At 36.0% G+C, this 27,197-nt stretch overlaps 12 protein-coding genes across 12 annotated transcripts; 7 read left to right on the top strand and 5 right to left on the bottom strand.

The window, feature by feature from the left end:
• Positions 1 to 1,234: 1,234 nt before the first annotated feature.
• RO3G_05911 (uncharacterized protein) lies at positions 1,235 to 3,470 on the top strand (the record flags this gene model as incomplete). The annotated part of the gene is made up of 3 exons (XM_067660501.1): positions 1,235 to 2,189; positions 2,274 to 2,407; positions 2,511 to 3,470. 3 exons carry the CDS (start codon positions 1,235 to 1,237, stop codon positions 3,468 to 3,470), a joined length of 2,049 nt encoding a protein of 682 aa, XP_067516602.1.
• Positions 3,471 to 3,793: 323 nt separating this feature from the next.
• On the bottom strand, positions 3,794 to 5,068 carry RO3G_05910 (uncharacterized protein; the record flags this gene model as incomplete). Its single annotated transcript, XM_067660500.1, has 4 exons — positions 3,794 to 4,018; positions 4,077 to 4,250; positions 4,320 to 4,580; positions 4,658 to 5,068. 4 exons carry the CDS (start codon positions 5,066 to 5,068, stop codon positions 3,794 to 3,796), a joined length of 1,071 nt encoding a protein of 356 aa, XP_067516601.1.
• Positions 5,069 to 6,659: 1,591 nt separating this feature from the next.
• RO3G_05909 (uncharacterized protein) lies at positions 6,660 to 6,797 on the top strand (the record flags this gene model as incomplete). The annotated part of the gene is made up of 1 exon (XM_067660499.1): positions 6,660 to 6,797. One exon carries the CDS (start codon positions 6,660 to 6,662, stop codon positions 6,795 to 6,797), a length of 138 nt encoding a protein of 45 aa, XP_067516600.1.
• A 1,986-nt stretch (positions 6,798 to 8,783) lies between these two features.
• Positions 8,784 to 11,101, top strand: RO3G_05908 (uncharacterized protein; the record flags this gene model as incomplete). The annotated part of the gene is made up of 3 exons (XM_067660498.1): positions 8,784 to 9,873; positions 9,958 to 10,083; positions 10,272 to 11,101. The coding sequence occupies 3 exons, from the start codon at positions 8,784 to 8,786 to the stop codon at positions 11,099 to 11,101; spliced, it is 2,046 nt and encodes a 681-aa protein (XP_067516599.1).
• A 344-nt stretch (positions 11,102 to 11,445) lies between these two features.
• On the bottom strand, positions 11,446 to 11,876 carry RO3G_05907 (uncharacterized protein; the record flags this gene model as incomplete). Its single annotated transcript, XM_067660497.1, has 2 exons — positions 11,446 to 11,585; positions 11,726 to 11,876. 2 exons carry the CDS (start codon positions 11,874 to 11,876, stop codon positions 11,446 to 11,448), a joined length of 291 nt encoding a protein of 96 aa, XP_067516598.1.
• A 613-nt stretch (positions 11,877 to 12,489) lies between these two features.
• Positions 12,490 to 13,121, bottom strand: RO3G_05906 (uncharacterized protein; the record flags this gene model as incomplete). Its single annotated transcript, XM_067660496.1, has 2 exons — positions 12,490 to 12,642; positions 12,771 to 13,121. 2 exons carry the CDS (start codon positions 13,119 to 13,121, stop codon positions 12,490 to 12,492), a joined length of 504 nt encoding a protein of 167 aa, XP_067516597.1.
• A 1,901-nt stretch (positions 13,122 to 15,022) lies between these two features.
• On the top strand, positions 15,023 to 15,488 carry RO3G_05905 (uncharacterized protein; the record flags this gene model as incomplete). Its single annotated transcript, XM_067660495.1, has 2 exons — positions 15,023 to 15,169; positions 15,396 to 15,488. 2 exons carry the CDS (start codon positions 15,023 to 15,025, stop codon positions 15,486 to 15,488), a joined length of 240 nt encoding a protein of 79 aa, XP_067516596.1.
• A 2,380-nt stretch (positions 15,489 to 17,868) lies between these two features.
• RO3G_05904 (uncharacterized protein) lies at positions 17,869 to 18,891 on the top strand (the record flags this gene model as incomplete). Its single annotated transcript, XM_067660494.1, has 1 exon — positions 17,869 to 18,891. One exon carries the CDS (start codon positions 17,869 to 17,871, stop codon positions 18,889 to 18,891), a length of 1,023 nt encoding a protein of 340 aa, XP_067516595.1.
• Positions 18,892 to 19,201: 310 nt separating this feature from the next.
• Positions 19,202 to 20,351, top strand: RO3G_05903 (uncharacterized protein; the record flags this gene model as incomplete). The annotated part of the gene is made up of 2 exons (XM_067660493.1): positions 19,202 to 20,168; positions 20,299 to 20,351. 2 exons carry the CDS (start codon positions 19,202 to 19,204, stop codon positions 20,349 to 20,351), a joined length of 1,020 nt encoding a protein of 339 aa, XP_067516594.1.
• A 1,839-nt stretch (positions 20,352 to 22,190) lies between these two features.
• On the bottom strand, positions 22,191 to 25,221 carry RO3G_05902 (uncharacterized protein; the record flags this gene model as incomplete). The annotated part of the gene is made up of 6 exons (XM_067660492.1): positions 22,191 to 22,301; positions 22,356 to 22,993; positions 23,044 to 23,699; positions 23,750 to 23,891; positions 23,938 to 24,193; positions 24,241 to 25,221. The coding sequence occupies 6 exons, from the start codon at positions 25,219 to 25,221 to the stop codon at positions 22,191 to 22,193; spliced, it is 2,784 nt and encodes a 927-aa protein (XP_067516593.1).
• Positions 25,222 to 25,534: 313 nt separating this feature from the next.
• RO3G_05901 (uncharacterized protein) lies at positions 25,535 to 26,265 on the bottom strand (the record flags this gene model as incomplete). The annotated part of the gene is made up of 2 exons (XM_067660491.1): positions 25,535 to 25,681; positions 25,732 to 26,265. The coding sequence occupies 2 exons, from the start codon at positions 26,263 to 26,265 to the stop codon at positions 25,535 to 25,537; spliced, it is 681 nt and encodes a 226-aa protein (XP_067516592.1).
• Positions 26,266 to 26,582: 317 nt separating this feature from the next.
• On the top strand, positions 26,583 to 27,098 carry RO3G_05900 (uncharacterized protein; the record flags this gene model as incomplete). The annotated part of the gene is made up of 1 exon (XM_067660490.1): positions 26,583 to 27,098. One exon carries the CDS (start codon positions 26,583 to 26,585, stop codon positions 27,096 to 27,098), a length of 516 nt encoding a protein of 171 aa, XP_067516591.1.
• Between the last annotated feature and the right edge of the window lie 99 nt (positions 27,099 to 27,197).

The following is a 27,197-nucleotide window of genomic DNA, read 5'->3' as shown; positions in this document are numbered from 1 at the left end:
GTAATATTATCCAATTCTTTGGGATATTTCTTTTTAGCACATAATACCCTTAATAAGGGCGAAGAAAAGCAATGTTTAAATTATTATCAATCCATGTTTCTAAATATTCATAGTTTTTAATATATAAAGATTCATATAATCTATAAAAAGACGTTTCTGGAATATAAATTTCCATTTCACGTGCTGTATACCCTGTCAATAAATTTTGAAGTAATAATAAAGATTTTTCTAACATAATATAAGGTCCTGGTAATTTAATATTACTACACAAATCTGTTAAAAATACAAAAACAACTATATCACCTAATTTATTAAATATATTTTCTTTAACTTTGTTAATATTTTTAATATTTTCTATTTTTTTTCTATGATATTTAATTTCCATATTATAAACATAATCATTTTTCATAAAAGTCCAATATTTAGAATAAATTTTTTTATATTCACGTTCAATAAAAATATCTATTGTCATATTTGTAGAGCTCATCTTTTACATTATAAAAATATTAATCTTAATCAATAATGTAATCAATCGTTTTATATATAGGAAAAATTCAATTTTTTAACTTTAAATTATAACAATTGGGAACTATAAATAACAGAAAAAGATAGATAATATATTAACATATTAACCAACAACATTCTGTTACTAAATATAACTGGTAATCTGAATATTAACTTCTATAGCATTTCATAAAAATATGAAAGTTTAATAAAATTATCTGGATAAAAGTTTATCCATAATTTATAACTTTTATTTTTACATAATGTTACAATTTGTGGATTTTATGAAATTAGGTCTCAGAAATATTAAATACATAACCGGAGTTTGAATCTAAATACATAAATGTATTTTTCAAACATCTGTATTTTATGATTTCTAAATATTTTAAAATATGAGACCTCTAATAGGTTAGATACCAGTTTGTTAATGAAGAGAAACAATTATAATTATTTTATTTTAGAAAAAATAAAACGAACTATTACAATTTTTTATAAATTTTTTAGATTAAATTATTTTAAAATTGAAGTGGCAATAAAGAATAATAAATGTAATGTAATCGTTAGAATATAATAAAATAAAACAATGCTTAAGTACTTTAATGAACATATAAAATTAGAATAATTTATCAAATTCAAATTCTTATATTAGATTAACGAAGAAGTTAATACTAAGAATTATTATAAGAATATTTTAATTTGAACTAATTCTCTTCGTGCTCTTGGCCATGGCATGGAGATTCCTACAAAGATCTCCACTGCTCGTACCATGGTCAATTATTCCTCTGCCAGTAGTGGTGTCTCCCGTTTCCTTGTCTGTTCTCTTTGCAGAAGTGTGTACGACACAGGGAGTTTGCATACCCGGCAATGCCCTTTTATTAGGTTTGCGAACAATCCTCACAGACAAGAGCACCCATGCGGCAATTCACTTTTTATTGGTAGCAGCCTCAAGCCTGTCCTCGAGTTTCCGTACAACTCAATTGTCGAAACGTTGAAGAAGTTCTTTGTCCGTCCGAACTTTGAAACAGAGATTGAACAGTGGAGAGGTCGATATGTGGAGGAAGGTGTGTTGTATGACATCTATGATGGCCGAGTCTGGAATGAGATGGTCGACTCAGCTGGGGAGCCATTTGTGAGTAAAAGACGATCATTAATGGTGTCATTGAACGTTGATTGGTTTCAACCTAGTGATGGTATGCACTACTCTTGTGGTGGTGTATATCTCACGATTAACAACCTTCCAAGGAGTTCTAGGATGAAGGTTTCCAACATCATCCTGGTTGGTATGATTCCTGGGCCTGGCGAGCCCACGGATGACCAGCTCCAAAACTTTTTGCGACCAATGATTGCAGAGCTGAATACCTTGTACGGAGGTATGATGATGCCAACGTACCAGAACAGAAACGGTGAAATGGTACGTGTTGCTTTGATGTCCGTTAACTGTGATATACCAGCAGCTCGCAAAGTAGCTGGGTTCATGGGTCAATCCGCGCACAAAGCCTGCAACAAATGTTCCACTGTGTTTTCGCGAATCAGTACTGGTGCAAATTCAACGAAGCCAGATTTTTCTGACTTTGACGATGAGCACTGGATTCTGCGAAACAATACCCAGCAGCGCCAAGAAGCATATGCTTGGCTAAATGCTACTCACATTACGCAACAGCGAACCCTGCAGACGGACACAGGAAGTAAATGGAGTGAACTTCACCGACTAGAGTATTTTGATGTCGTGAGATTGACAACCGTTGATCCCATGCACAATTTATTTCTAGGTACGCCAAAAAGAATGGTTGAAGTTTGGGTAGATCACGGGCTTCTTACAACAGCTGATTTCAAAGCCATGGCTGATGAATCAGCTTCAATTGCTATCCCTTCACAGTACTGTAAAATCTCTAAAGGTATACAAGTATAAAAGAATTTGTACTATTATGAATCTGAACACTAATTTTTTTGTTATAAAAAAAAAAAACGAAAAAGGCAAGATTGAAAGTACGTTTAGCAATATGAAGGCTGATGAGTGGAGAACGTGGTGTGTTGTGCTTTCGCCTTTTCTCTTAAAACAAAGATTAATCGGTGAACATTTCATCAATTGGATCAGATATGTAGAAGCAGTAAGGTTGGTGACTGGTCCTTTAATCACAGCAGATGAAATTCAGACAGCACACTCCTTATTTAAAGAATTCGGCAAGACCTGTGTTCAACTCTATGGAAAAACATGTATAACACCTAATATACATATGCACATGCATTTGAAAGAATGCTTTTTGGACTTTGGTCCCTCCTATGCCTTTTGGCTTTATGGTTTTGAACGATTGAATGGTGATGTCAAAAAGATAAATATCAATTACAAGACAGGCTTCGAAACCACCTATGTCACTATGCTTACTCAAACCATTCATACGCAAGATATAATACATTCATTACCTACATTCATTAACAACAACGATCAAGGCATGCTCCTACTGATCAACTTCATAAAGGAAATAGGCGAGGTTACGAATGACGAGAGTGGTTTAACGCCATTTGATTACTCTCAATTCATAGACGGGCCAAGTCTATTTAACCTGACGATTACTGGTAGTGAGCCTCTGCCACCACAAGCCCTTCCTTCAAAAATTAACAACAAACAAGAACTTTTATGCCCTGAACACTATGAAGCCTTACAAACTTTTTATATGGATACCTATGAAATACCTATTATGAATACAATCAGTACAACTATAAAATCATTCAAAAAAATTAACTTGCTTGGACAACACTACCAACAGTCAGACAATCATTCATCATCATCATGCATTCAAGCCTTTATGAACAATCAATTACGTATTGGTCAAATATCATACTTTTTCAGTCATTCATTTAACAACTCAACTCATTATTTTGCATTCGTCAATTGGTACAGCCATGCGACTCAACATTTTTCCCACCTTCGATGGTACTGGCATCCAAGTGTGGAAGAAACAATTTGATCCAGTTTCAAGCAACAGCATACTTCCAATTTATAGAATCTTCAATCCTGTTGCTGTATCCCCATATATCGATAAGCACCTTCTTACTCTCGCTCTGCCAAGACGAATTTATATGTAACAACTATGCTAAATTATTCAAACCTTCTTTTATTACTATTATTATTATTTATCTTATTATATATTTTACTAAAGAATCATTTATTAGACTATTATTGTTATTTGTTTTTTTTTTAAAAAAAAAGATTTTATTCAATTTGCAGAGACAACAAAAGAGGCAGCAAAAAAAAAAAAAAAAAAAAAAAAGGAAAAGAGAAAGTAAACGCTTACTGCATGGGATTAGCAGCAGCAGAAGAGGAAGAGCCAGAGACCTCAGCCGAAAAGCCAAGGCCAGGGGAAGAAAAGGCCCAAGAGGGATAATCCTCATGGTCAAGGTTTGTAGGGAACTCCTTGTCGAAGTATTCCACCACCCTTCTTGTTCTATTGATGGTGCCTTTTTTCGACAAGGAATTCCTCCATGCTTTTTGAAGAACAGCATGGAATTCGTCCACCTGTAGATTAAGTAAAGGTATATTAGAAAATAAACACTATTACAAAAATATTACTTACTGCTTTGCTTCGAAATAGTGGTCTTTTTACTACAAACACAGGACCATGTTCATCCTCAGGACCATCTTCTTCCTCTGACGTCCAATCGGTCATCAGAATTTGTTTTCCAAAAGGAAAACGAGCTTCAAATTCCTCAGGGGCCGCATTGTAAGCATTTCGCCTCATGGCGAGCTTCTAATGTAAAAAAGTAATGTAAGTACTTGAAACACTATATATTTCAATCTTTAAATACTAATTACTTACTGCATGCACACGACTACGACGCGTTGAATCTTCTGACGTAGCCGTTAGCCCCTTACTTTCTCTCACCATGTAGTTGAATTTGTTTCTGACCATGCTGCGCATGTCAGAAACAGTAATGCCAGCAGAAAATGGCTCCTTCTTGGCAGCTGCTACAAGCAAATCCCTGACCTTTGCGTTTTGCTTGTAGCGCAAGACCTCCTTCAGGTCAAAGGTGACACCACGAGGAACCAAATGCTCTCTATAGTACTTCAATATAAAAGCCTATGGTTCAAAAAGGTACAAAAAAAATTTTTGTTATTATTTTGCACATGCTAATTTGTTTTTTAAATTTAAATTACACTTGTCAAGGCCTTATTCTCTTTGACCTCAGAAGGTTGCTGCTGTGGAGGCTGCTGTTGGGGAGGCTGCTGCTGCTCTTGTTGCTGTTGTTGCAACAATTGAGTTAGCTGCTCAATCTTCAGCTCTTGCCGACGTTGATTCTCCTCCTGTCGGCGTTGAATTTGCTCTTGCTGCTGCATCTGAGCAAAAATGGCCTCAAGGGTTGGGCCACTTGCCAAGCTGACAGCAGGAGAGCCAACTGGGCCTTGAAGGCGAGAAGGCTCAAAGCTGTCAAAAGACGCAACAGCAGTGGGAGCAGGAGAAGGGGACGGCGCAACAGTGGATGATGATCCAGTAATGCTTGAAGATATTCTTGCCCTTTTAGGGGCATTACTGGGAACGTTGATAGGGGTAGCGACACGACGAGACATTTTTTTAAAACAGATAATATAGGGAAAAAGAAAAAGACAAGAGTACAAAATGAACTAAAAATGAATACAAAGTAAGGTGATGCTTTTATTTGTTTTACAAAAAAAGCAAAGAAAAAAAAAAAAGAAAAAGAAAAAGCCTTTATAGTTAAAGATATTACATTTGAATAATAATAAAAAAAAGAATTTAAACTGTTTATGAATAACCTCTCTGAGTGTTTCAATAGTTAAACCATATTAAAGAAAACTTGTTTTTAATCGATAGTAGGTAATTGTAACACTGGTAAAATGATGCTATAAAAAAAAGTACTTTTTTTTTCCTTTTTTTTTTCCTTTTTTTTTTTAAAAAAAAAACATTCTTTCTAAAAGGTAAGTTCTTAATATTATATATATTCTATTTCTGTTCTAATGATACTTGTACTTTAGTAAAATCGTAATGGTTGCTTTCTTGATGTTTTAAATGGTCTTTATAAAATCTCTTTCCCAGGATTATCATTGCTTCTTCTTTTACTTGTTGGTATAAGCTTGGCTAGTGTCTTTTTTTACCTGGTTCACCTAAATTAAGGTACTATTACTTTTACTACATGTATACAATAGCTAATTATTATTATAGATGCGTGCTGCTTCCCTTTTCTTTACTTGTTGGTATATGCTTAGCTAGTCTTCTTCTGGCCTATCTAAAGAAAGGTACTATTACTTCTACTACGTATACTCGATAGTTAATAATTATTATAGATACGTGCTACTTTGCTTTGGCCTTTTACTGTTTCTTTCTCGTCCTTGCTTTGGTTCTTAAGTACTGATGTCTTTTCTTCTTTTGCTTTGAGTGCCCAAGTCCTTAAAACCTTGAATCCTTGTGTCTTTGCATCCTTGAGCTTGGCTTTTTTTTTTCTTTTTTTTTTTTCTTTTTTTTTTTCTTGTGAGAACTTTTTGAGTCCCACGAAATTAATCGATGTATTTTTAGATTAGATGATGCTATCGTGATGACATTAGGTAAGTCAAGCAAACTTTTAAAACGTTACGAGCAAAGAAATACTGTATATTGTTATTATTATTTTATTTAAATAAAAAAAAAAGCTATTTTTATAAACCAAATTCCTATTTTTTGGTATATATGAAGCAATATTTATTGCAATGTGAATGGTTAATAAAGAAGTATATAAGCAATATGAGTGGTTGTTAAAGAAGTATATAAAGCCATATGAGTGGTTAATAAAGAAGCATATAAGGCAATATGAGCGGTCGATAAAGAAGTATATAAGGAAATATGAGCGGTCGATAAAGAAGTATATAAGGCAATATGAGCGGTCGATAAAAGAACAAAAGGACAAATAAAGAAATGCTTTAAAACTTATGATTCGTTGCCCAAACGTTGGCAAGTATTGAGTAAAACGTGTCGACTGCTCTGGTAAAAGAATGCTAAATGACTTCCACTTGCTCTTTTAATGAATACTGAATGTTAACTGCACTGCCGCGAAAAACGTTTAAAACATCCATAAAATATCGTGTGTTTGCATGATCTTTGGCGTGTTTGCCTTCAATTATTCTAAAACTGAACGCTTACTTTCTCCAGTTATTTGTAGTGGAAACACTGATGGGTCCGGGAGAAGATGACCGGAATAGACTAGAGTATGGACCGGAAGGTTATTTGACCCTGAGTGGTGGTCGTGCTGAGACTGAAATGAAGGTGGAAGTTAAGGGTCCTAAAGAGGGTCCTTATCCTAATGCTTGATCAGTCGCTAATGAAGATGGTAATGGTGGCCTTATGTATTTTTTTGAAGAATAATGGTGGTCCCATTAAATTGTAGATGTATAACGGAGTGGCTAGCAGCCAATGAAAAGTATAAAAGGATGTTTGATTTTTATTGAATAAACGATATACAGTCTTCTCTTTTCTTTTTATTATATTTCTTTTTTACACTTACTTTACGCCTTTAAAGTCAATACTAGTTCTCTTTTTCCTGGTTACTGTTTTAAATTTCAAGCTATTCAAGGTAAAGCATAATCAGGGGAAAAGCATATATCAGCACCGACCTTTCCACGCATGGTCTCATGACTTCCCTAACGTGCGTCGTCCACTGCAAATAATCGTTCCAATTGGATAAAGCATATCGCAAGATTGAACATTTTTTGGTTAACAGATATTTATGGGTTTTGGAGAAAAGATGTAACTTTCGTTGTATTGGTCATTTTTGAATTTTGAAAAAAGATTTAGGTGCGAAAAAAATAAAGAAATTTAACGATATTTTTGTTTTTTTTGTAGGGTAAGTATTCATAAAGTTATTCATGTTTTAAAAAAGTGTCTGTTTTTTTTACAGATGATCTTTTTTTGGAAAGCCTGTTCCTCTCTACTGTTGAAAGACCGATGTCTTCTTTTTTTATTTTTTAGGCAAAATGCGGAAATCAAAAGCAATTTGCGATTATTTTGTTCAGAAGAATACATATTAGGAAGGTGGTTTGTGATTTTTAGCTTAGGTCATTACAAACGTGTTACAAAACGTAATAAAATAGTCGTGTTTGGGAAAAAAATGACCTGGTAAAAAAAGACTTGGTAAAAAAAAAGACGAAGTTAAAAAAAAAGAAAAGAAAAGAGTATAGCTATAAAAAGTTCATTGTTCAAATGAAAACAATCATCTAACAACAAGTACACTTCATAGAAATGCAAACTACTTTTACATTATAAAAAAAGAATACGTGTATATTCTAAAAGAATAAAAAATAAAGAAGCTCTGCTAACATTTTGTTACAAGGCAGTTATAATTAACAAATACATACAAAACACTTTTGTTTATCAAGTAAATAGATTGCTTTATTATTTTTTATGACAAATAATATAAAAGAATATATGTTTTTTAAGCTTATACTAGTTCATTACTTACTTTATGTTTGCACATGGGTGTAATTTGCCATTAGCCATTAGCCATCAGAGATGTGAGCAATGGCAACTTTCTTTACCAAAAATAACTTTTCAGTAACAAGCAACAATAAAGTCTGTTATTCTTATAGTTTTATCGTATTGGAAAGAACAACTTTGCTCATGAGGTTCATGTTCGTCATCCGAATGTGTCCCATTAGGAATTCCTAATGTAAGAAAAAAAAAGAAACCAACATTAGACTTGGTTGCTATTATTTTTTTTTATAAACTTACATTTGACCAGAACTTGAGCTTTCTTTTTTATCTTTTGTAACTTGAGCATCTAGTGTATTCCATGAAACAAAGCCAGGGAAAAAAAAAAGTTACTTTAAGCACCGACTTTGTTTTTTGAAATTTAACATGTTTTTATCAGGCACGTTTTCTCTTTCTACCTATTTTTTTGCTATTTCCAAATTTAAAAACTATAAACAACATGAACAACTTCAACGCTACCAAAATTGTTTGCACCTGTTCTGAATGCATCAAACACCCCAATGGATATAGAATGCTTGCAAAGAGAACTGTAAGAGGCCATGTACTTATCGACAGAGTTAGAAACAGAGGTTTTTTTTATTTTCCAACAGAAATACAACCGTGCTAATGTTAAAAAAAAACAGAATCAAGAAGAGCAAATGAAACTAATGACCACGAGGAGGAAACCATTGAATACTCTTCAGCAATTCCTGAACCAGAAAGTGAAGGTATATTATTAGTCAACAAAGCATTTTATATAAGAAAGTTTTTATTCATTGAATTCTATTTTGCAATCTGGTAGATGGAATGAGCATTGACGAAGAGGAAAGAATGAGTGATGAACAGCAGCTTCGTCACCTTTTGCTGTTGTTCATTGCGCTTTTTCAAGCAAAGCACCTCTCGGTGAAAGCCGGTGAAGACTTGTTGGCCTTTCTTTCCTTCTTTGTTCGTGCTCTTGGCCATGGCATGGAGATTCCTACAAAGATCTCCACTGCTCGTAACATGGTCAACTATTCCTCTGCCAGTAGTGGTGTCTCCCGTTTTCTTGTCTGCTCTCTTTGTAGAAGTGTTTACGACACAGGAAGTTTGCATACCCGGCAATGCTCTTTTATTAGGTTTGCGAACAATCCTCACAGACAAGAGCACCCATGCGGCAATTCACTTTTTATTGGTAGCAGCCTCAAGCCTGTCCTCGAGTTTCCGTACAACTCAATTGTCGAAACGTTGAAGAAGTTCTTTGTTCGTCCAACATTCGAAACAGAAATCGAAGAATGGAGACATCGGCATGTGGAAGAAGGCGTGTTTTACGATATTTACGATGGTAGAGTGTGGAACAGTCTTGTTGATTCGGCTGGAGAACCATTCGTAAATAGAAGTCGATCATTAATGGTTTCATTGAACGTTGATTGGTTTCAACCTAGTGATGGTATGCACTACTCTTGTGGTGGTGTATATCTCACAATCAACAACCTTCCAAGGAGTTCCAGGATGAAGGTTTCCAACATCATCCTGGTTGGTATGATTCCTGGGCCTGGCGAGCCCACGGATGACCAGCTCCAGAACTTCATGCGACCAATGATTGCAGAGCTGAATACCTTGTACGGAGGTATAATGATGCCAACGTACCAGAACAGAAACGGTGAAATGGTACGTGTTACTTTGATGTCCGTTAACTGTGACATACCAGCAGCTCGCAAAGTAGCTGGGTTCATGGGTCAATCCGCGCACAAAGCCTGCAACAAATGTTCGACTGTGTTTTCGCGAATCAGTACTGGTGCAAATTCAACGAAGCCAGATTTTTCAGACTTTGACGATGAGCATTGGATTCTGCGAAACAATACCCAGCAGCGCCAAGAAGCATATGCTTGGCTAAATGCCACTCACATTACGCAACAACGAACCTTGCAGACGAACACAGGAAGTAAATGGAGTGAACTTCACCGACTAGTGTATTTTGATGTCGTGAGATTGACAACCGTTGATCCCATGCATAATTTATTTCTAGGTACGCCAAAACGAATGGTTGAAGTTTGGGTAGATCACGGGCTGCTTACCACATCTGATTTCAAAGCCATGGCTGATGAATCAGCTTCTATTATCATTCCTTCACAGTACTCTAAAATCCCAAAAAGTATGTAACGAGCGTAAAAGAACTTATTCTATATTAAATCTGAACACTAATTTTTTGTTATAAAAAAAAAAAAAAAAAAAAAAAAAACGAAAAAGGCAAGATTGAAAGTACCTTTGGTAATATGAAAGCTGATGAATGGAGAACGTGGTGTGTTGTGCTTTCGCCTTTTCTGCTGAAGCAAAGATTAGTTGGTGAGCATTTTGCCAATTGGATGCGCTACGTGGAAGCAGTAAGATTGGTAACTGGTCCTGTAGTTACAACAGAAGAGATACATGCTGCACATTCCTTATTCAAGACCTTTGGCAAGACTTGTGCTCGACTATATGGAAAAGAATCAATAACACCAAATATGCATATGCACATGCATTTGAAAGGATGCTTTTTGGACTTTGGTCCCTCCTATGCCTTTTGGCTCTATGGCTTTGAACGCTTGAATGGCGATGTCAAAAAAATCAACATCAACTACAAGACAGGCTTTGAAACCACATATGTTACTATGCTTACACAAATTATCCACACACAAGACCTTATCCATTCATTACCAACCCTCATTAACACCAACAATCAAGGCATGCTTCTACTGATCAACTTCATAAAGGAAATAGGCGAGGTTACGAATGACGAGAGTGGTTTAACGCCATTTGATTACTCTCAATTCATAGACGGACCAAGTCTATTTAACCTGACAATTACTGGTAGTGAGCCTCTGCCACCACAAGCCCTTCATTCAGAAATCAACATCAAACAACAAACTTTATGCATCGAACACTATGAAATCTTACAAAACTACTATATGAATACTTATGAAATACCTATGCCCAATACGATCAATACAAATATACAATCATTTAAAAAAATTAACTTGCTTGGACAACGTTACCAACAATCCGACAATCATTCATCATCATCATCATATATTCAAGCCATTATGAACAACCAACTACGAATTGGCCAAATGTCATTTTTTTTCTCACATTCATTCAACAATTCCATTCACTATTTTGCATTCGTCAATTGATACAGCCATGCGACTCAACATTTTCCCACCTTCGATGGTACTGGCATCCAAGCGTGGAAGAACCAATTTGATCCAGTTTCAAGCAACAATATACTTCCAATCTACAGAATTTTCAATCCTGTTGCTGTATGTCCTTATGTTGATAATCACCTTCTTACTCTCGCTCTGCCAAGACGAATTTTTATGTAACAAATATACCAAGTCATTAAAACACTATTATTATGTTATTATATATTTTACTAAAGAACCATGCAATAGTTTTTTCTTTTTTTTTCTTTAAAAATTTTTATTCGATTTGTGAAGAGACAACAAAATAAGAAACAAAAAAAAAAGAAAGAGAATGCCTACTGCATTGGATTGGCAGCAGCAAAGGAAGAAGAAGAAGCAGAAACAGAGGTTGGAAAACCAAGATCAGGAGAAGAAAAAGCCCAGGAAGGAAAATCAGTATCATCGAGCTTGTCAGGGAACTCCACCTCAACGTTTTCTATTATTCTTCTAATAGTTGGTGGAGCCCCTTTTTCTTCATGGATTCCTTGTATTTTTTTTGCAACTCTTCGTGGAATTGCACCATCTGTAGATTGATTAAGGTATATTAGAAAATGAAATTTGTTACCAACATTTTACTTACTTCGTTGCTCCTAAATGATGGCCTTTTGACCACGAACGTACGACCGTTCGCGTCCTCTGGCCCATCTTCTTCATCTGACGTCCAGTCAACAGTCAGAATTTTGCCAGCGAACGGGAAACGGGCGTCGAACGCTGAAGGGTTAGCCATGTAAATAGATCTCCTGTTAGAGAGTTTCTATCATAAGGTGTTAATGTAAGCATTTTCTATATTTTATAATATAATCTTCTAAATATTAAATACTCACCGTATTTACACGGCTACGACAGGTTGTTTTTGTTGAAACAACTGTCTTCCCCTTGGCCTTGCTCATCAAATAGGAATACTTGCTCCTGATAATGGTGTGTATTTGCGAAGTGGTGAGCAAATCAAAACGACGATGCTTCCTGACTTGCTCAGATAACAGGGCCTTGACCTTTCTGTTGTTCTTGTGGGCGAAGGTCACGTCCAAGTCAAATTCGCTTCTGCGACCAACAACGTAATCACGGTAGTATTCTGCTAAATAGCTCTACATCACAAAGAAAGGTGTTTTGCCAAATATGAAATAGAAGACAAAAACTACAAAAAGACGATAGTTGTGAAACTAAAGATTATGTATGTGACTTTATTAATAAAAATATTGAGGGTATTTATACTTTTTGAATGTCTGGGTCTTTACCGCTATTTCAATTGATCGGTTAAAAGAATGATATGGAATATAAGGAAGGATAGTGGATAATCAATAGCCGCTGTCTACTTGACGAATCAAGGGACAATGAAGTAATTAAACTATTGATCTAACGATAATTATAGAATAGGATTGAACTGCCGTTGTTGTAATCAGGTTCCGATATAGTCTTTTAGAACGCTGATAGGACAACAGGGCAAGATTGGCTATTGCAGAATTCTCACGTTTATTAATAGAGATCTGGTTAGACTATAATTCTGTAGTATCCAAGTTTATCCATGAATGTTCACTTTATTAGTTGTGTGGATACAACAAAAGGTATAAAATATAGGTATTAAATTACAATTACTAATTTGATAAATCTGTTCTAGACTTACACTACATTCTTTTTTGGCCTGGTCGACCTCAGCTTCTGAAGCTCGCTGCTGTTGTTGCTGTTGCTGTTGCTGCAGCAATTGTGTCAATTGCTGTATCTGAGCAGCCATTATATCTGGTGCGAAACCAGAGGCTGCTCGGATGGCTTCAGCACCAACAGAGCTCTCCAAGCGAGGAGTTGTAAAGCTACTGAAGCCTGCAACAGGAACAGAAGCGGGAGCAGGAGCAGAAGCAGAAGCGGGAGCAGGAACAGGAACAACAGTGGATGATGATCCAGCAATGCTCATAGAAACTCTTGCCCTTTTGGGAGCATTGCTGGGGACACTGATTGGGGTGGCGACACGACGAGACATTTTTTAAAATAAACTTTAAGGAAGAAAAAACAAGGGTACAAAATAAATTGAAGATGTATACAAAAGCAAGGTAGTACTTTATTTGTTTTACAAAAAAAAAAGAAAAGCAAAGAAAGGAAAAGAAAAAAGCCTTTGCAGTTAAAGATATTACATTTGAATAATAATAATAAAAAAAATTTTAAACTGTTTATGAATACCCTCTCTGAGTGTTTCAATAGTTAAACCATATTTAAAAAAACTTGTCTTTAATCGATAGTAGGTAATCGTAACGCTGGTAAAATGAGGCTATAAAAAAAGTACTTTTTTTTCCCTTTTTTTTTCCTTTTTTTTTTTCTTTTTTTTTTTAAAAAAAAGCATTCTTTCTAAAAGGTAAGTTCTTAATATTATATATATTCTATTTCTGTTCTAATGGTACTTTTACTTTAGTAAAATCGTATTGCCTGCTTTTTTTTTGTGGTTTAAATGGTCTTTATAAAGTCTCTTTCTAAGGACTACCTTTTCTTCTTCTTTTACTTGTTGGTATAAGCTTGGATGACGTTTTTTTTTTCTTTTTTTCTTTTTCCTGGTTCATCTAAAGCAAGGTACTATTACTTTTACTAAATATCCTTCATAACTAATAGTTATTATAGATGCGTGCTGTTTCTTTTTTTTTTACTTGTTGCTTTAAACTTAGCTAGTTGTCCTGGGCTATCTAAAGCAAGGTATTATTAATTTTACTACGTATACTCAATAACTAATAGTTATTATAGATACGTGCTACTTTGCTTTGGCCTTTTACTATTTCTTTCTCGCCTTTGCTTTGGTTCTTGAGTACTGATGTTTTTTCTTCTTTTGCTTTGAGTGCCCAATTCCTTGAATCCTTGAATCTTTGAATCCTTGTGTCTTTGCATCCTTGAGCTTGGCTTTTTTTTTCTTCTTCTTATGAGAACTTTTTGAGTTCCACGAGATTAATCGATGTATTTTTAGATTAGATGATGCTATTTTGATGACATTAGGTAAGTCAAGTAAACTTTTAAAACGCTACAAGCAAAGAAATACTGTATATTGTTATTATTATTTTATTTAAATAAAAAAAAAGCTATTTTTATAAACCAAATCCCAGTTTTTTTTGTATATATGAAGCAATATTTATTGCAATATGAATGGTTAATAAAGAAGTATATAAGCTATATGAGTGGTCTATAAAGAAGTATATAAAGCAATATGAGTGGTCAATAAAACCTGTACGTAAAGCAATATGAGTGGTTTATAAAAGAGCAAAAAGACAAATAAAGCATTGATTTGAAAAGTATCATTGGCTGCCGAGCACCATTAGATATTAAATGGATAATAAACAGGAGCCATAACATAACTGATGGAAGTTTGTTTAGGATAGGGGGTTTTAGGTAAAAGTAGTATAACAACAAAGATAAAGAAATACTGTTAGAACTTGGTATCTCTTTATTAAGTTAAGATAACTAAGATTGAATATGATAAATAATTCTACATGTAAAAAGTGAGAGTATTTATACAGTAGGTCAAAAAACTGCTGCAAGGAATTGCAAAATTCAGGTTTTACAGCTGGTTGTCCATGGGTACTGCACCAAACTATCTCAAACCTTGACTGTTTGTACCTCAATAGAAAGTGCATTTATTCGTCGATTATCGGATATGGGCAATGGTTATTGGTGGAATTTGAGATCGCTAAAGGTAGTATTATGAACATCCGACATTTTTTACTTGTTCACATATGTTTTAAATGACGAATTTTAATACGACCCAACTGGTTGCTATCATAATTTTTCACATTCTTGACATGATTAGAATGTTGCCAGTATATAAAAGCGCTTACAATTCCTTTATTTTAAATTTTATATTCCCTTACTTAAATTATTTCTCTTTTTTACCTCATTACCAATCGCATGCCTAAACGACTGCCAGAAGAAAAAGTAGACGATCTCAAGCAAGCATTAACTGGATCCACATCAACGTACGATATTGCTAAAGAAATTGGAGTACATGAATCAACTGTTAGTAGATACTCTAGACGGTTGTTTTCAAATAGGAAAGTAAGCATAGGTGGTAGACCTACAGTAGTCTCCAAAGTGACGAAGCGGTTAATCAAAAGGAAAGTCATTGAAGGGGTTTTAAAGACTGCCAAAGAGGTACACCGGGAGCTGGTTCAACTTGGCTACGATATCTCATACCAGTCAGCAATTAACGTACTGAAATCAATGGAGTTCCATTCTTCAATAAAAAAAAAAGAAGCCGTTTTTGACAAAAGCTCATATGCAGCATCGATTAGAATGGACCAAGAAGCATCAGGATTTGACAGTGGAAGAATGGCGAAAAGTCGTCTTTTCTGATGAAACCAAGGTCAACGTATAGGGCTTTGATGATGCTGATCACTATTGGAAACGGCCAAGTGACCTTCTTCAACATCATGACCTGGATTTTGCAATCAATCACGGAGCTAGCAAAATGATTCCCTGGGGTTGTATAATCTCTGAAGGACCAGGATATGCTTGCTAAATTTACGATGGAAACTTGAACTCGGGTGTTTACCAGCATATTTTGAACACTACGCTTTGTGATACTATGAAGTACTACAATTTCAACTGGTCCAACGTTTACTTTCAGCATGATAATGATCCAAAGCACAAGGCAAAATCTACAATGGACTGGTTACATAATCATCAAGTGCGGTATATTAGCGATTGGTCAGCTCAGAGTCCGGACTTAAATCCAATAGAACACGTATGGCATCAACTGAAGTTGAAGCTCAGCTGTTACGAACGTAGAGCAAAGAATACGGATGAGCTTTGGGAACGAGTGGAAAAAGTATGGAATGGCTTTGACAAAGAGCTTTGCCAAAGGTATATCGATAGCATGCCGGCAAGAATTCAAGAGGTTATTAATAAAAAAGGAGGATCAACTAAATATTAATAAATAGATTCATTCCGTTCAAATTTTCGTTTTTCCAAATTTTCAAATTGCGCATCTCATACTTCCTTCAATACTTATCCAATAGGGCTTAAACTCTTTCGGATTTTTCAAGACATGTAGAAGATTTACTATGTGGGAACAGAGGCAGTTTGTGCCATTGTAACAGGATGTGCGCTACAAAAACCAAGAAAAATGGATTCCTTGCAGCAGTTTTTTGACCTACTGTAGACATGATACGGATAAAGAATTAGGACAGATTTATGATCAACTCGACAGAATAGATGATTACTATTTCTAATTATTAGTTTAGCCTGTTCCTAGCTTGTATTGTCAATTATGCTATTGGGATGGTTTCAGATAACTCTGGATGTAGGACTATTTAGGAGACGGTACGGATGAATATAAAATCTTCTAGTTCCGTGATTGGATATTATGGCTAATAATAATATCTCAGTTAGGATAAATGTTTGCGTGACTTAATGATGATCCGGTAAGTAATTGTCATTCCTTATTCAACATGCTCATATCATCAATAAACTATATTACAACCACGCCATACATTTGACTGTGTGAAGTTAATATGAATAAAGCTTAATATAAAAATCTAATCAAGGTCTTTTATTGATCTGTGCTGGGAATAATGTTATAAATGATTCCAAGTTATGTCAACATATTATTTAGGATCATATGAGATTCCTTTTACTAAAATAAAGTGACTATAATCTTATGTATCCTTAACAAAGTTGCGTCTTGCGAGATCAGTTAACGAATAAATGTACCAGCAGTCTCCTGTCTCTGCCACAAATCTTGTAACATCTCTTAACCAAAAGATTAACGACGGTTTAAACGATTTGTGGCAGAGACAGGAGGCAGTGCGATCAACAATCAGTTACCCGATGTCACACGATTCTAAGCTCTTTCGCAAGATTGATAATATATCTGTTAACAAATTTGCACGATTATTTGCAGTGGTTTTGCGGCTCGGATTGTTGTTGTGCGGACCGGGTAGTATTTTCTTATTGTTTGGTGCTTTTGTGGCTGTATTGGGAAATAGTGTCAAGTTACACAGATCGCCCCTTTAGCCCAGACGCGAAGGATATTAGAGTTCCCGTAAGACAAGTTAGATATGAAGATTCTATGGTGTCTAAAGATATACAAGATCGAGAACTCAATTGTTCTAGAAGAACAAGAAATAACGGAATGTCAAAAAGAGTTTTATTATAAATAGTGTTGATGTGATAATAATAAACGATATACAGTCTTCTTCCCATTTTTTTATATACTTACTTTACGCTTTTAAAGTCTTACTGCCTAAAGAGGTTCCCATACTATTAATTGAAAGTCGTATTATTCAAGGTAAACATAGTTGGGGAAAACACACATATCACTTTTGACACTACCTGATGTACAGTGAGTTAAAAAACCGTTTCAGTGTTCTTCCTAAATATGGTTTTGCTACCACTACTACCGATATACTTAGTAAAATGCTATATTTTATACATCATATGAAAGCACTAGTCCTGGTGTATCATAAAATATAGAGATAGTATTACTTTTTCAATATTTGCTCACTAAACCTTATAAAATTACTACAGTCGGTGCACTGAAACGGTTTTTTAACTCCATTCAAAAAAACATAAATACCAATAACAATTACGCAAACTTCATTTTTCATTTATGCAATGTACATGAAGCCAGGAGATAAGTATTCTGCTTTGCATTTATTAAAAAAACAAGTATATAAACACGTTATTTTATTAATAAACGCGTAACAAATTTTATCCTTTTTCATTTAACATTTTCAACCCAATCTTTATTAAAAATGACTCGCTCTATTTCCCAAGACACTCAAAATGATTTGAGAGTGCTGCTAGATACCGATTTGTCTTATGAAGAAATTGCTGATCGCTTGACTCTCTCTAAAGCCACTGTTCATCGATATTGCAAAAAATGGAATATCCAAAGACCCGATAATACTGGCGGACAACCTCCGATCTTAACTGAAGCAAGCAAGTCTCTCATGAAGAGAATGGTAATCTTAGGACGACTGAAGTCTGGTGTTGAGGTTTTCGATTATTTCAAGGCCATTTATCCAAGGTTGACTTATAACACCACCCTAAACGCCTTAAAAAGCCTAGGATTCAAAGCCCGGCCCAAAAGAAAGGTACCTCTTTTGTCAGCAAAACACAGGAAAGCACGTTTGGATTGGGCACTTGCTCATAGATACTGGACCACTGACGACTGGAGAAAGGTTATCTTCTCTGACGAATCGAAAATCAACGTTTGGGGTTCTGATGGAGTTGAATTCTACTGGAGTCTGCCTGGAAGCCCATTACAGCCTCATCATGTAATTCCAACCGTAAAACATGGAGGAGGAAGCGTTATGGTGTGGGCTTGTATGACTTCCCATGGAGTTGGGTATATCTGCGAGATATACGACGGCAGAATGACTGCACCGGATTATATCCATATCCTAAAAACTGAACTGGCAGACACCCTTGCTTACTACCGATTGGGAGATGGTGATTTCATTTTTCAGCACGATAATGATCCAAAACACACTGCCAAGATAACAACAACTTATCTTAAAGAAGAAGCAAGATACCCAGTGTTGCCTTGGCCCTCTCAATCGCCTGACCTGAACCCAATTGAGCACATGTGGAGACATTTAAAGTTGAAATTAGCTCTATATGAGCAAAGAGCAAGAGGTGTCCATGAACTATGGGAAAGAATCAAAATTGAGTGGGAAACATTTGATAGGGATGTTTGTTGTAAATATATTGATAGTATGCCGGCTAGAGTTCAAGCTGTAATAAAAGCTAAGGGTGGAAATACTATATATTAGTATTTTTTTACCTAGTTAAAAAACCGTTTCAGTCATTGCCTTTTTTAAAATGGCCATTGCTCAAGATGTACTTCATAGATTAAGATGAGATGTACATTGCTTTGTTGCAAAAAAGCGATATAATAACATAATAAAAAAGAACACGTGTACTCTAGATACTTTTTTGAAAAAAAGGATAAATGTGTGAGTTTCAATTTTACTGAAACGGTTTTTTAACTCACTGTACGTGTTGATTCTAGTCGACATTTGCACCAGATTCTGCGTGTTGAAACCCCTAGTAGACAAAAAGGCAAAAACCGTTGCAGGTGATATGGTTGATACATTTTCCTTACTCGGCTATCCTAGACACTTTGTATGTAGCGATAACGGCTCTGAATTCAAAAATGAAATTTTAGAGAATCTGTTCAATGCAATGGGTATCGACAAAAGATACACCACTCCTTACCATCCCTCAGCAAATGAAGCTGCTGAACGTTACGTTCAATCTGCTAAAAAGATATTAGCAAAGTTCCTTGAAGGTGCCACTGAAGATTGGCATCATTACATTCCATCTGTACAGCTCATGATCAACAATAAGATCTCCACACGCTTGCAGACTACACCTTTTTCATTGATGTTTGCTCGCAACATAAATGACTTCATTGAATACAGGGATGATGCTGGTGAATTAAAAAAGAAGGAGTACATGCCGCACGATGAGTTGCTGAAAAGAATCGACTACATGTCGCAAGTTGTCTTCCCTGCTATACAGGATAGGACCGACCTTTACACCAAAAGGCAAAAGGAAAAAGCTGACAGCAAAAATCGTCAGTCCACATTTCCGGAAGGAAGTTACGTAATGGTGCGTGACAGAGAGCAGTACAATAGCCTCTCCCCGGTTTACAAAGGCCCATATCGTGTTGTACGTCAAGTACAAGGTGGTGCTTATATACTTCGTGATGTTGACGAAACGCTCATGTCTCGAAATTATTCTCCAGAAGAATTAAAGCTTATTTCACAGGATGAAATCATTCCAAAAGATGAATTGTACGAAATTGAGGCAATCATCAATCATAGAGGCGAACCTGGAAATAGAGAATATCTCGTACGCTGGAAAACCTACAGCAAAGACGATGACAGCTGGTTAACTGCTGAGGCATTTACTGATCCCGAGTTAATTAACATTTATTGGCGCAAACTGGGTAAATCCATAAATCAAAATGGTGAAGTAGTAAAAAAGAAAAATAATGAGGCTGAAAAGAATAAAAAGCAAAAATTGCCCTCAGACTACGCCCCTAGTAAATTATTGACTACGACAATTATGAATGAACAGTCAAAGTCTGGAACTATGTCGCACAATAGACAATCTCATAATACAAAAGAAAAAAAGAAAGCTCAATCCAAACATAATGGCAATGCTTCATCCAGATATCCCAAACGAAGACTACAACAAAGTCAAGAAGGCTTTGATCGAAAAATAGATCATCATGAAAGCTCTGTAAAAAATGCCGTGACTGCAAATAGTAATCTTAGGCACAGCAAGCGCATAAAGAGAAATTAGGTCACACAAAAATTTATAACTGTTCAAACACTTCCTGTTCAACTTCCAAACGTTGATACCAACTGGTAGGGGGTGATGTCGTGTTTGGTCATTAATGATGTCTTTATTTATTATTTTATTATTGATCTCAGTCCAGCCTACGTCAGACTATACAATTAATAGTCAGACGTTATAATCCAGGGTTCATTCTAAATTATTAGTTCCTCTCCTTTTTCTCAATTAATAAATAGTAGTTGTTAGCTATTGACTTTCCACTGTTTTCATATTATAAGTACCAAATATCTCAGTAATTCTTACATTCTTTGCAATTCATTTTTTGAGTTAATGTGTCATTATTTCCTGAATAATTTTTTTGGACTATGTTACCATGATGAGTTTACGATATATATATGTATATATATATATTTTTTTTACAGCCATCCAATTCGTATGGAAAGCTTACTGGCAACAATTATTTGAACAGTTATCTGTCTTGGATGAACTTGCCATCAATCAAATCCAGAAGGGACTATTGAAACTACTTGCTTGTAATTCTCTATGCTAATAGCTTTTGTACTTTCGTGACAAGTCACTGTTTCATACGTTTAAACATTTACTTTATTTACAAATAAAATTAAAACCCAAATGAGCACGGGATGACTTAGTTTTCATCGTTTTCGCCTGGGCCAGATCAAAAGGGAATGAGTAGAAGTTAAAAACCCTTATGGGATCAAGAGTAATAATGTTTGGGGAGAAAGAAAAGGTAACGCGTGTGAAAAACACTGGCGGGTGGCATTGAGGAGCCGTTCGAGGAACCCGGTCATGGCATAGGCAGTCGAGCTCATGGAGGATGTTACAGATAGTAGGCCATCTAAGAAAACAAGGAGGGGCTGCTTAGAAGGACTGTGGTATTTGGTGAGGTAATTTTCTCAGAAGAAAGGATAGAAAATCGACTATTGATTCAGGCAATTGCCTTAATCAACGGTGCATATCCAGATAATGAATAGAATGGGGCTTTGCAAGTGTCTGTGAAGGATGGAAAGGGCATGGTCTGGGTGTGCCACCAGGAAGCCATCCAAGATGCCAACGCACACAGCGACTTCGTTCTATTCTGGCCATTGGTAGCCACATGATAGGACCCAAAGAAATAATCGAACGACATAGGGAAAGAAGTATAGAGTTATAGGAAAACACTGTTTCACACACTTGCATTACTCTTAATTCTTATACTCTTTGATGTGTTTTAATAAATATCAAAACTCACATCCATGAAAAAAAAATATTAATAAAATGGAGCTGTAAGCTTTATTCCCGGCGAGACATCTCGAAAAAACCAAAAAACGGGCTGATTTTGTTCCTTACCGTAAGCCCCAAATATCATACATATTTCATAGAACAAGATATGATGATAATACTCCAATCCAGAATGAAGCCTCATGAAAGGATCAATCGATTTTACTCAGTCCTCCACAAGGATTATTTCGTGAAAAATTAATATAAAGCGGGATAAGGTATAGTAGGAACTATTACGAGTAGAAGCTTTGAAGAGAAATCAGTCCAATGTAAAAACTCTTAATTCATTTAGTCTATAACATAAAATCTTCCATCTTAAAATCTAGTAGAAATCACTTGGACTTTAGATTTTCAAGAATCCTTTTAATCCATTTGCAAAAAGTTGACAATGTTTAAAAACTACTATTAAAGAACAATTTATTTTTCAGCATATGAAAGGGAGAAAATGAGGGTATAAAACTATGTACAATTGCATTCTATTATATATTTAAGTGTTTGCAGGCATGTCACCACCACGGAACAAATAAATGATCTCTTCGGCATTCAATCTTCCTAAGCTATTGCTTGATCCTTCACCCAGGACACCATCTGCGATTGCCTATAAATGCTTTATTTAGTAAAAAAGTTCAACTGTAGTCAGGGTCAGTATTACCTGTTTCTTATTTTGTAATTCTAATATACGATCTTCTACTGTATCCTTTATAAAAATACGGTGAACATGTACAGACTTTGTTTGTCCAATACGATGAACGCGATCAATGGCCTGGTTTTCAATTGCTGGATTCCACCAGACATCAAGTAAGATGACACGATTCGCACAAGTCAAGTTGAGACCAAGAGATCCACATTTGGTAGACACCAAAAGAACTTTGATATTAGGGTCATCAAAAAACATGTTTACGGTATTTGCACGTTGTTTGATATCCATTGATCCATCATACCGCAAGTATCGATGCCCCTTTCCTTGTAAGGGTCGTTCAAGCAAATCAAGCATTGTGGTAAATTGAGTAAAAATAATGGTCTTGTCTTGATTATCAGATTCTCTCGCTGTTTCATCAAGGATCTCCAACAGCTTATCAATCTTTGCACTTGAGGTTATCTCTGTAGTTGCCTCATCACTTTCTATCATTTCTTGCTCTTGTTCTTCTTCATCTGCTTGCTCTGCTTCGGTTAATAAATCAGGAGCATGTACTTTTAAGAAAGATTCAATATCCACTAGTCTTTGTCTATCGATTGGACCACGGCAATGAGGACAGCGTTTTAAGTCGCCATCCAAAGTATTCCAATAGCCTAGGTCATATATCAATAAAATATTCCATGATGACAGTACTAAAACTTACAATCAAAGCATTCTTTACAAAGAATATGGCCACAATCCATCATCAACTGAGCGTTCTGTGCAACATCCATGCAAATAGGACATTCAATTTCCTTAATCGTCGCGCTCTCGCTCAGCAACCGTCGAACCACCTCGGGCTTCATCTGTTCAGCCAAGGCCATGACATCCACCGAATTCATGTCATCCATTATATCACCCTTTTGTGTTGTCAAACTAGGATGTAAACAAGCCTGTCGAAGGCGAAGTAGCAGGACTAAGATAGAAGAGTAGTTTTTCATGATGGTACCCGCTCGTAAAAATCTCGAGAACCGTGCCTGAGCACGACTGTTCACCAAATGATAGTGTTCACGTTCATCTTCAGAGAAATCAATGTGGGTCATGTGGATGTTTCGTTCAGGTAAGTCCAGGATCGGTTTTCCGTCAATCACAGCCTTCTTGGATCGACGGAGTGAGATGGCCTTCATGAGGACATGAGCGGCTTTGATTGCCTTGATGTGGTTGCCTCGTTTGATAGGTTTCGAAATTGCATCTCTGAATTCTTCCCATTCACAGAAAGGTCGGATACGTAAGAATTTTATCAACGAATAGAGTTCTTCCACTTTGTTTTGAACGGGAGTTGCCGTCATGCACCATCTGTATGTTGCTTCAAGATCACAACTAGACTGGAGTGAGTGTTTGAAGCATAAAGCTGTCTTTTTAAAACTTACCACGCTCGAGCTGCCTTGGTTCTTTGGTTCTTGATCGTATGTGCTTCATCTAATATGACACGATGAAATTTCACTTTTGAAAGCGGGCCCTTTCGCACTGCAAAAAAATCAGTCGCAGCAATTGTATAAGAGGTGATCATGACTATTCAAAAAATCAGTTTCAAGTTACTCTTACATACAGAACTTACCATCATAAGGTATAATATGATAAGGATTCGTAATCCTGTTGTTTCCATGATAAATGAGAACTTTCAGGCTAGGACTCGTTTTCGATTCAACTTCTCTTCGCCACTGATCAATCAAAGACACTGGACACACAATTAAAGTTGTCTTAACCTTCAATATACCATTTGCTTCAACTCTAGAAGCAGGAATCGTCGTCAAATCAACTTGAGTGTAGTCAGTACAAGGGTTTTGGCAAATAATAGCCAAAGCTTGTATTGTCTACAAAATAAGTCAACATGCATCTCCTCAGCCCGTCTTTTCCTTACCTTTCCAAGGCCCATGTCATCAGCCAAGATGCCACCTTTATTTGTAGATCCTTCCATTTTAGCCATCCACTGCAAACCAATCTTTTGATGTTCTAATAGATTGACACTCATCAATTCTGGGGTACCCGTTCTATCTTCAGGTGGCGGTGGCTCTCCGTCCGTAATGTTCTCCAACAAATTGCGCAGCTCATCTTCTATCTCCTGCACAGACAATGCTCCTTTTGGGGCTAGTTTGGTTCTATTGGGAGCGAATGGATGATGGCCACGATTAGTCATGTAGGCTAAATCATCAAATGCCATCAAAGGGTTTCTACTTGAACTAGCATACATACTGTAATCTGAAGAGGAGCCTCTGATCGACAATGGTCTGCTTACCATACTACCATTGCTGCTGGAGCTGCTGTTATTGCCTCTGTCCAAGCTATATCTCCACCAATAGGCAGCATAGTCATCCTCCTCGAGGTCAATCAATTCAGGAGGTATATCATCATCATTCTCTTCCGTCAAATCGATCAAGCAAGCATTCTGATCATCATCGTCAATTCTAATAGGACCATGATCTGTTTTTTGTCTTTTGTTAGCAAGGTCAATAAACGTATCATTTCTTTTCTTCCACTGTGAACTTGAAGGTTGTCTTTGTGATTGAATTGTTTCAACGTCAATTCCCAACATTCGCAGTCCTTCTGCTTCATTGATACCCGCTTCTTCAAAGAATGGGAAAATGTCATCATCAATCGCTATGCTGTTGTCTATACTAGAGCCTGGCACAGGTTGCTGTTGCTGAGTATGGTTGAAAGAGGCTTCTTCTTCCTGAGTCAAGTCAAAGATCAAGCTAGAACCTTGATTGTCAGAGGGATTATCGTCAAAGGAAGGAATGTTGGTTTCTCGTAATGATTGAAAAACAACCGAATCAGAGTCAGGCAAAGATTGAAAAGTAATAGATTCTGTGTCTGATAAAACGTCTGGTTCGTAAGTTGTCATGGTTTTAATTTAAAAGTGAAACAAAAAAAAAAGGTTTGTTTTAAAAAAGTGGCTCCCTTTTTCTTGTTTATAATAAATGAAATTTGATTGGATTAAAGGGCCTATGTGACACAATGAAGCAACTCATTCTTGAATAACGTAGTAATGACTTGAAAGAAAAAGCAGGATGTTATTAAAGGCAGTTTCATTATATGATCTGATATAAGTCATTCTTATTGAATAATAAGTTCTTTAAATAAAATCTATAAAAGAAGACAAATAATTCTACTTTATTCTATTTTATATACAAAAAAAAGTGGAAAGAAAAATAAATCTAGAAATGAATAACATCTAAAATATCAAAAGAAACATCGCCAGGATGCTCTTTTTCATATTGCAAGCAAGCATTTTTAAGGCTATTGACAAATGCTGGAACTGCTATCTTTGCAGCCCAATTAATGACAGATTTTGGAATATTTCCCTAATGAGGATAAGTAAAGTAATTCAAGGAAACCTTTAATTGTTTCTTACCTTGGGATCGTCAAAATAATCCATGTAAATAAGGCAGCCATCTTCATGAGGTGTAATACAAATATGCTGCATATAGTTATCAATACGAATCACACCTTTGCGTCCCTCAAAACTTTTGCCAGGTAAGGATTCACCCAAGATTACAATATATATCTGTCCGTCCGCATCCCTCAACACTTGTTTTTCAATCACGTATGTATAGTCTCGATTAGAAAGTGGCCAAGGGTATTTGATCTCAAAATGAATCGCTTCATTTCCATCGCATTCAAAGTGTTGATAGCTTTGCATGTTTTTATCCCATTTTTTACGATATGTCAAGTCTAGATAGGCTTGGGCGAGCGTTGCTGGTTTTATCTCACTCCATTTACCTATGGCCTTGTATTGATAGAGTTGGTCATTTCGGCCATAGGCAGGTTTACGGTAGACTATGAATTCAGAGCTCTTTTCATATATTTCCCATTCTGAAGATATATCGTTTCGATTTTTAAACTGTTTAGCATAATCACAAAATGCTTCCTTCTTGAAGTAAGGCATAGACAGACTGACAGGGTTCAAAAGAAAAATGATAATATGGCTGGGATTGAATGATGATGCAAAACGATGATGTGATTTTTTTTGTTACACGAATAGCGCTTTCGGAATCAGGTTGTTTTCTGCTATGGTCTAATTCATAGGATGCTTTTGACAGGATCATTAATTAACAGAGAGACAAATATTTACTACTGGCTTGTAGTATGACATCGAGATAAAACAATATTACACAACATGACCATGTAAACAATCTTATTTTGACACATATTTTGTATATAAAAGATACCCAGCTTTCTCTTTCTTTTCTATAATTCATCATCATGGATAGCTTTGTCGCAGATCATTACGTTAGAACCTCTTGGATTGCCTTCTTTACTCTTTGGACTCTTTGGGGTCTTGTCTATTTCATTCGTCACGCCTTCAGTAGAACAGACATGAACAACAAACCTGCTCCTGCCGCGGTGCCTCCTGCTCCTCCTCAGCCGACATCATCCACAAGCGATCCTGAAGCACCACCGCCCCCTCCTCAACCAAAAGGGGAAAAGAATGAGCTTTGGGAATCAATACAGCCTTCTTTGCCCGATCGATTGGCAAGAGCACATCAAGTCTTGTTTGAAAATTCACTCTTGCTACTCTCTGTCTTGGTCTTGAACACCTTTGGATCAGGCGCAACTCGTGCGGTCATGATTCTCTGCTGGATCTTTTTTTCCTTTACGGTCGTTCATGCGTTTACTGAAATTGCCATTAACCATCATTTAATTTCTTTGGTCTTCAATGCCATCTTTTTTGGTGTCACTCTTGCTATTGGTGGCCTTGCTTTCAAACAAGGATGGTAGCCTGTATTCTTTTTCATTATTTCATTTTTTATCTACTCCAAGCTATGTTTATCATTAATCAATCTTAATAAAAGCAAATATCTTTAACTTCTTGGAGGC

Source organism: Rhizopus delemar, genomic scaffold (genome assembly GCF_000149305.1).
Source record: "Rhizopus delemar RA 99-880 supercont3.4 genomic scaffold, whole genome shotgun sequence".
NCBI classification, from domain to species: Eukaryota; Fungi; Mucoromycota; class Mucoromycetes; order Mucorales; family Rhizopodaceae; genus Rhizopus; species Rhizopus delemar.
Note: the sequence above shows the minus strand (reverse complement) of the source record. Positions and strands in the feature narration are given on the sequence as shown.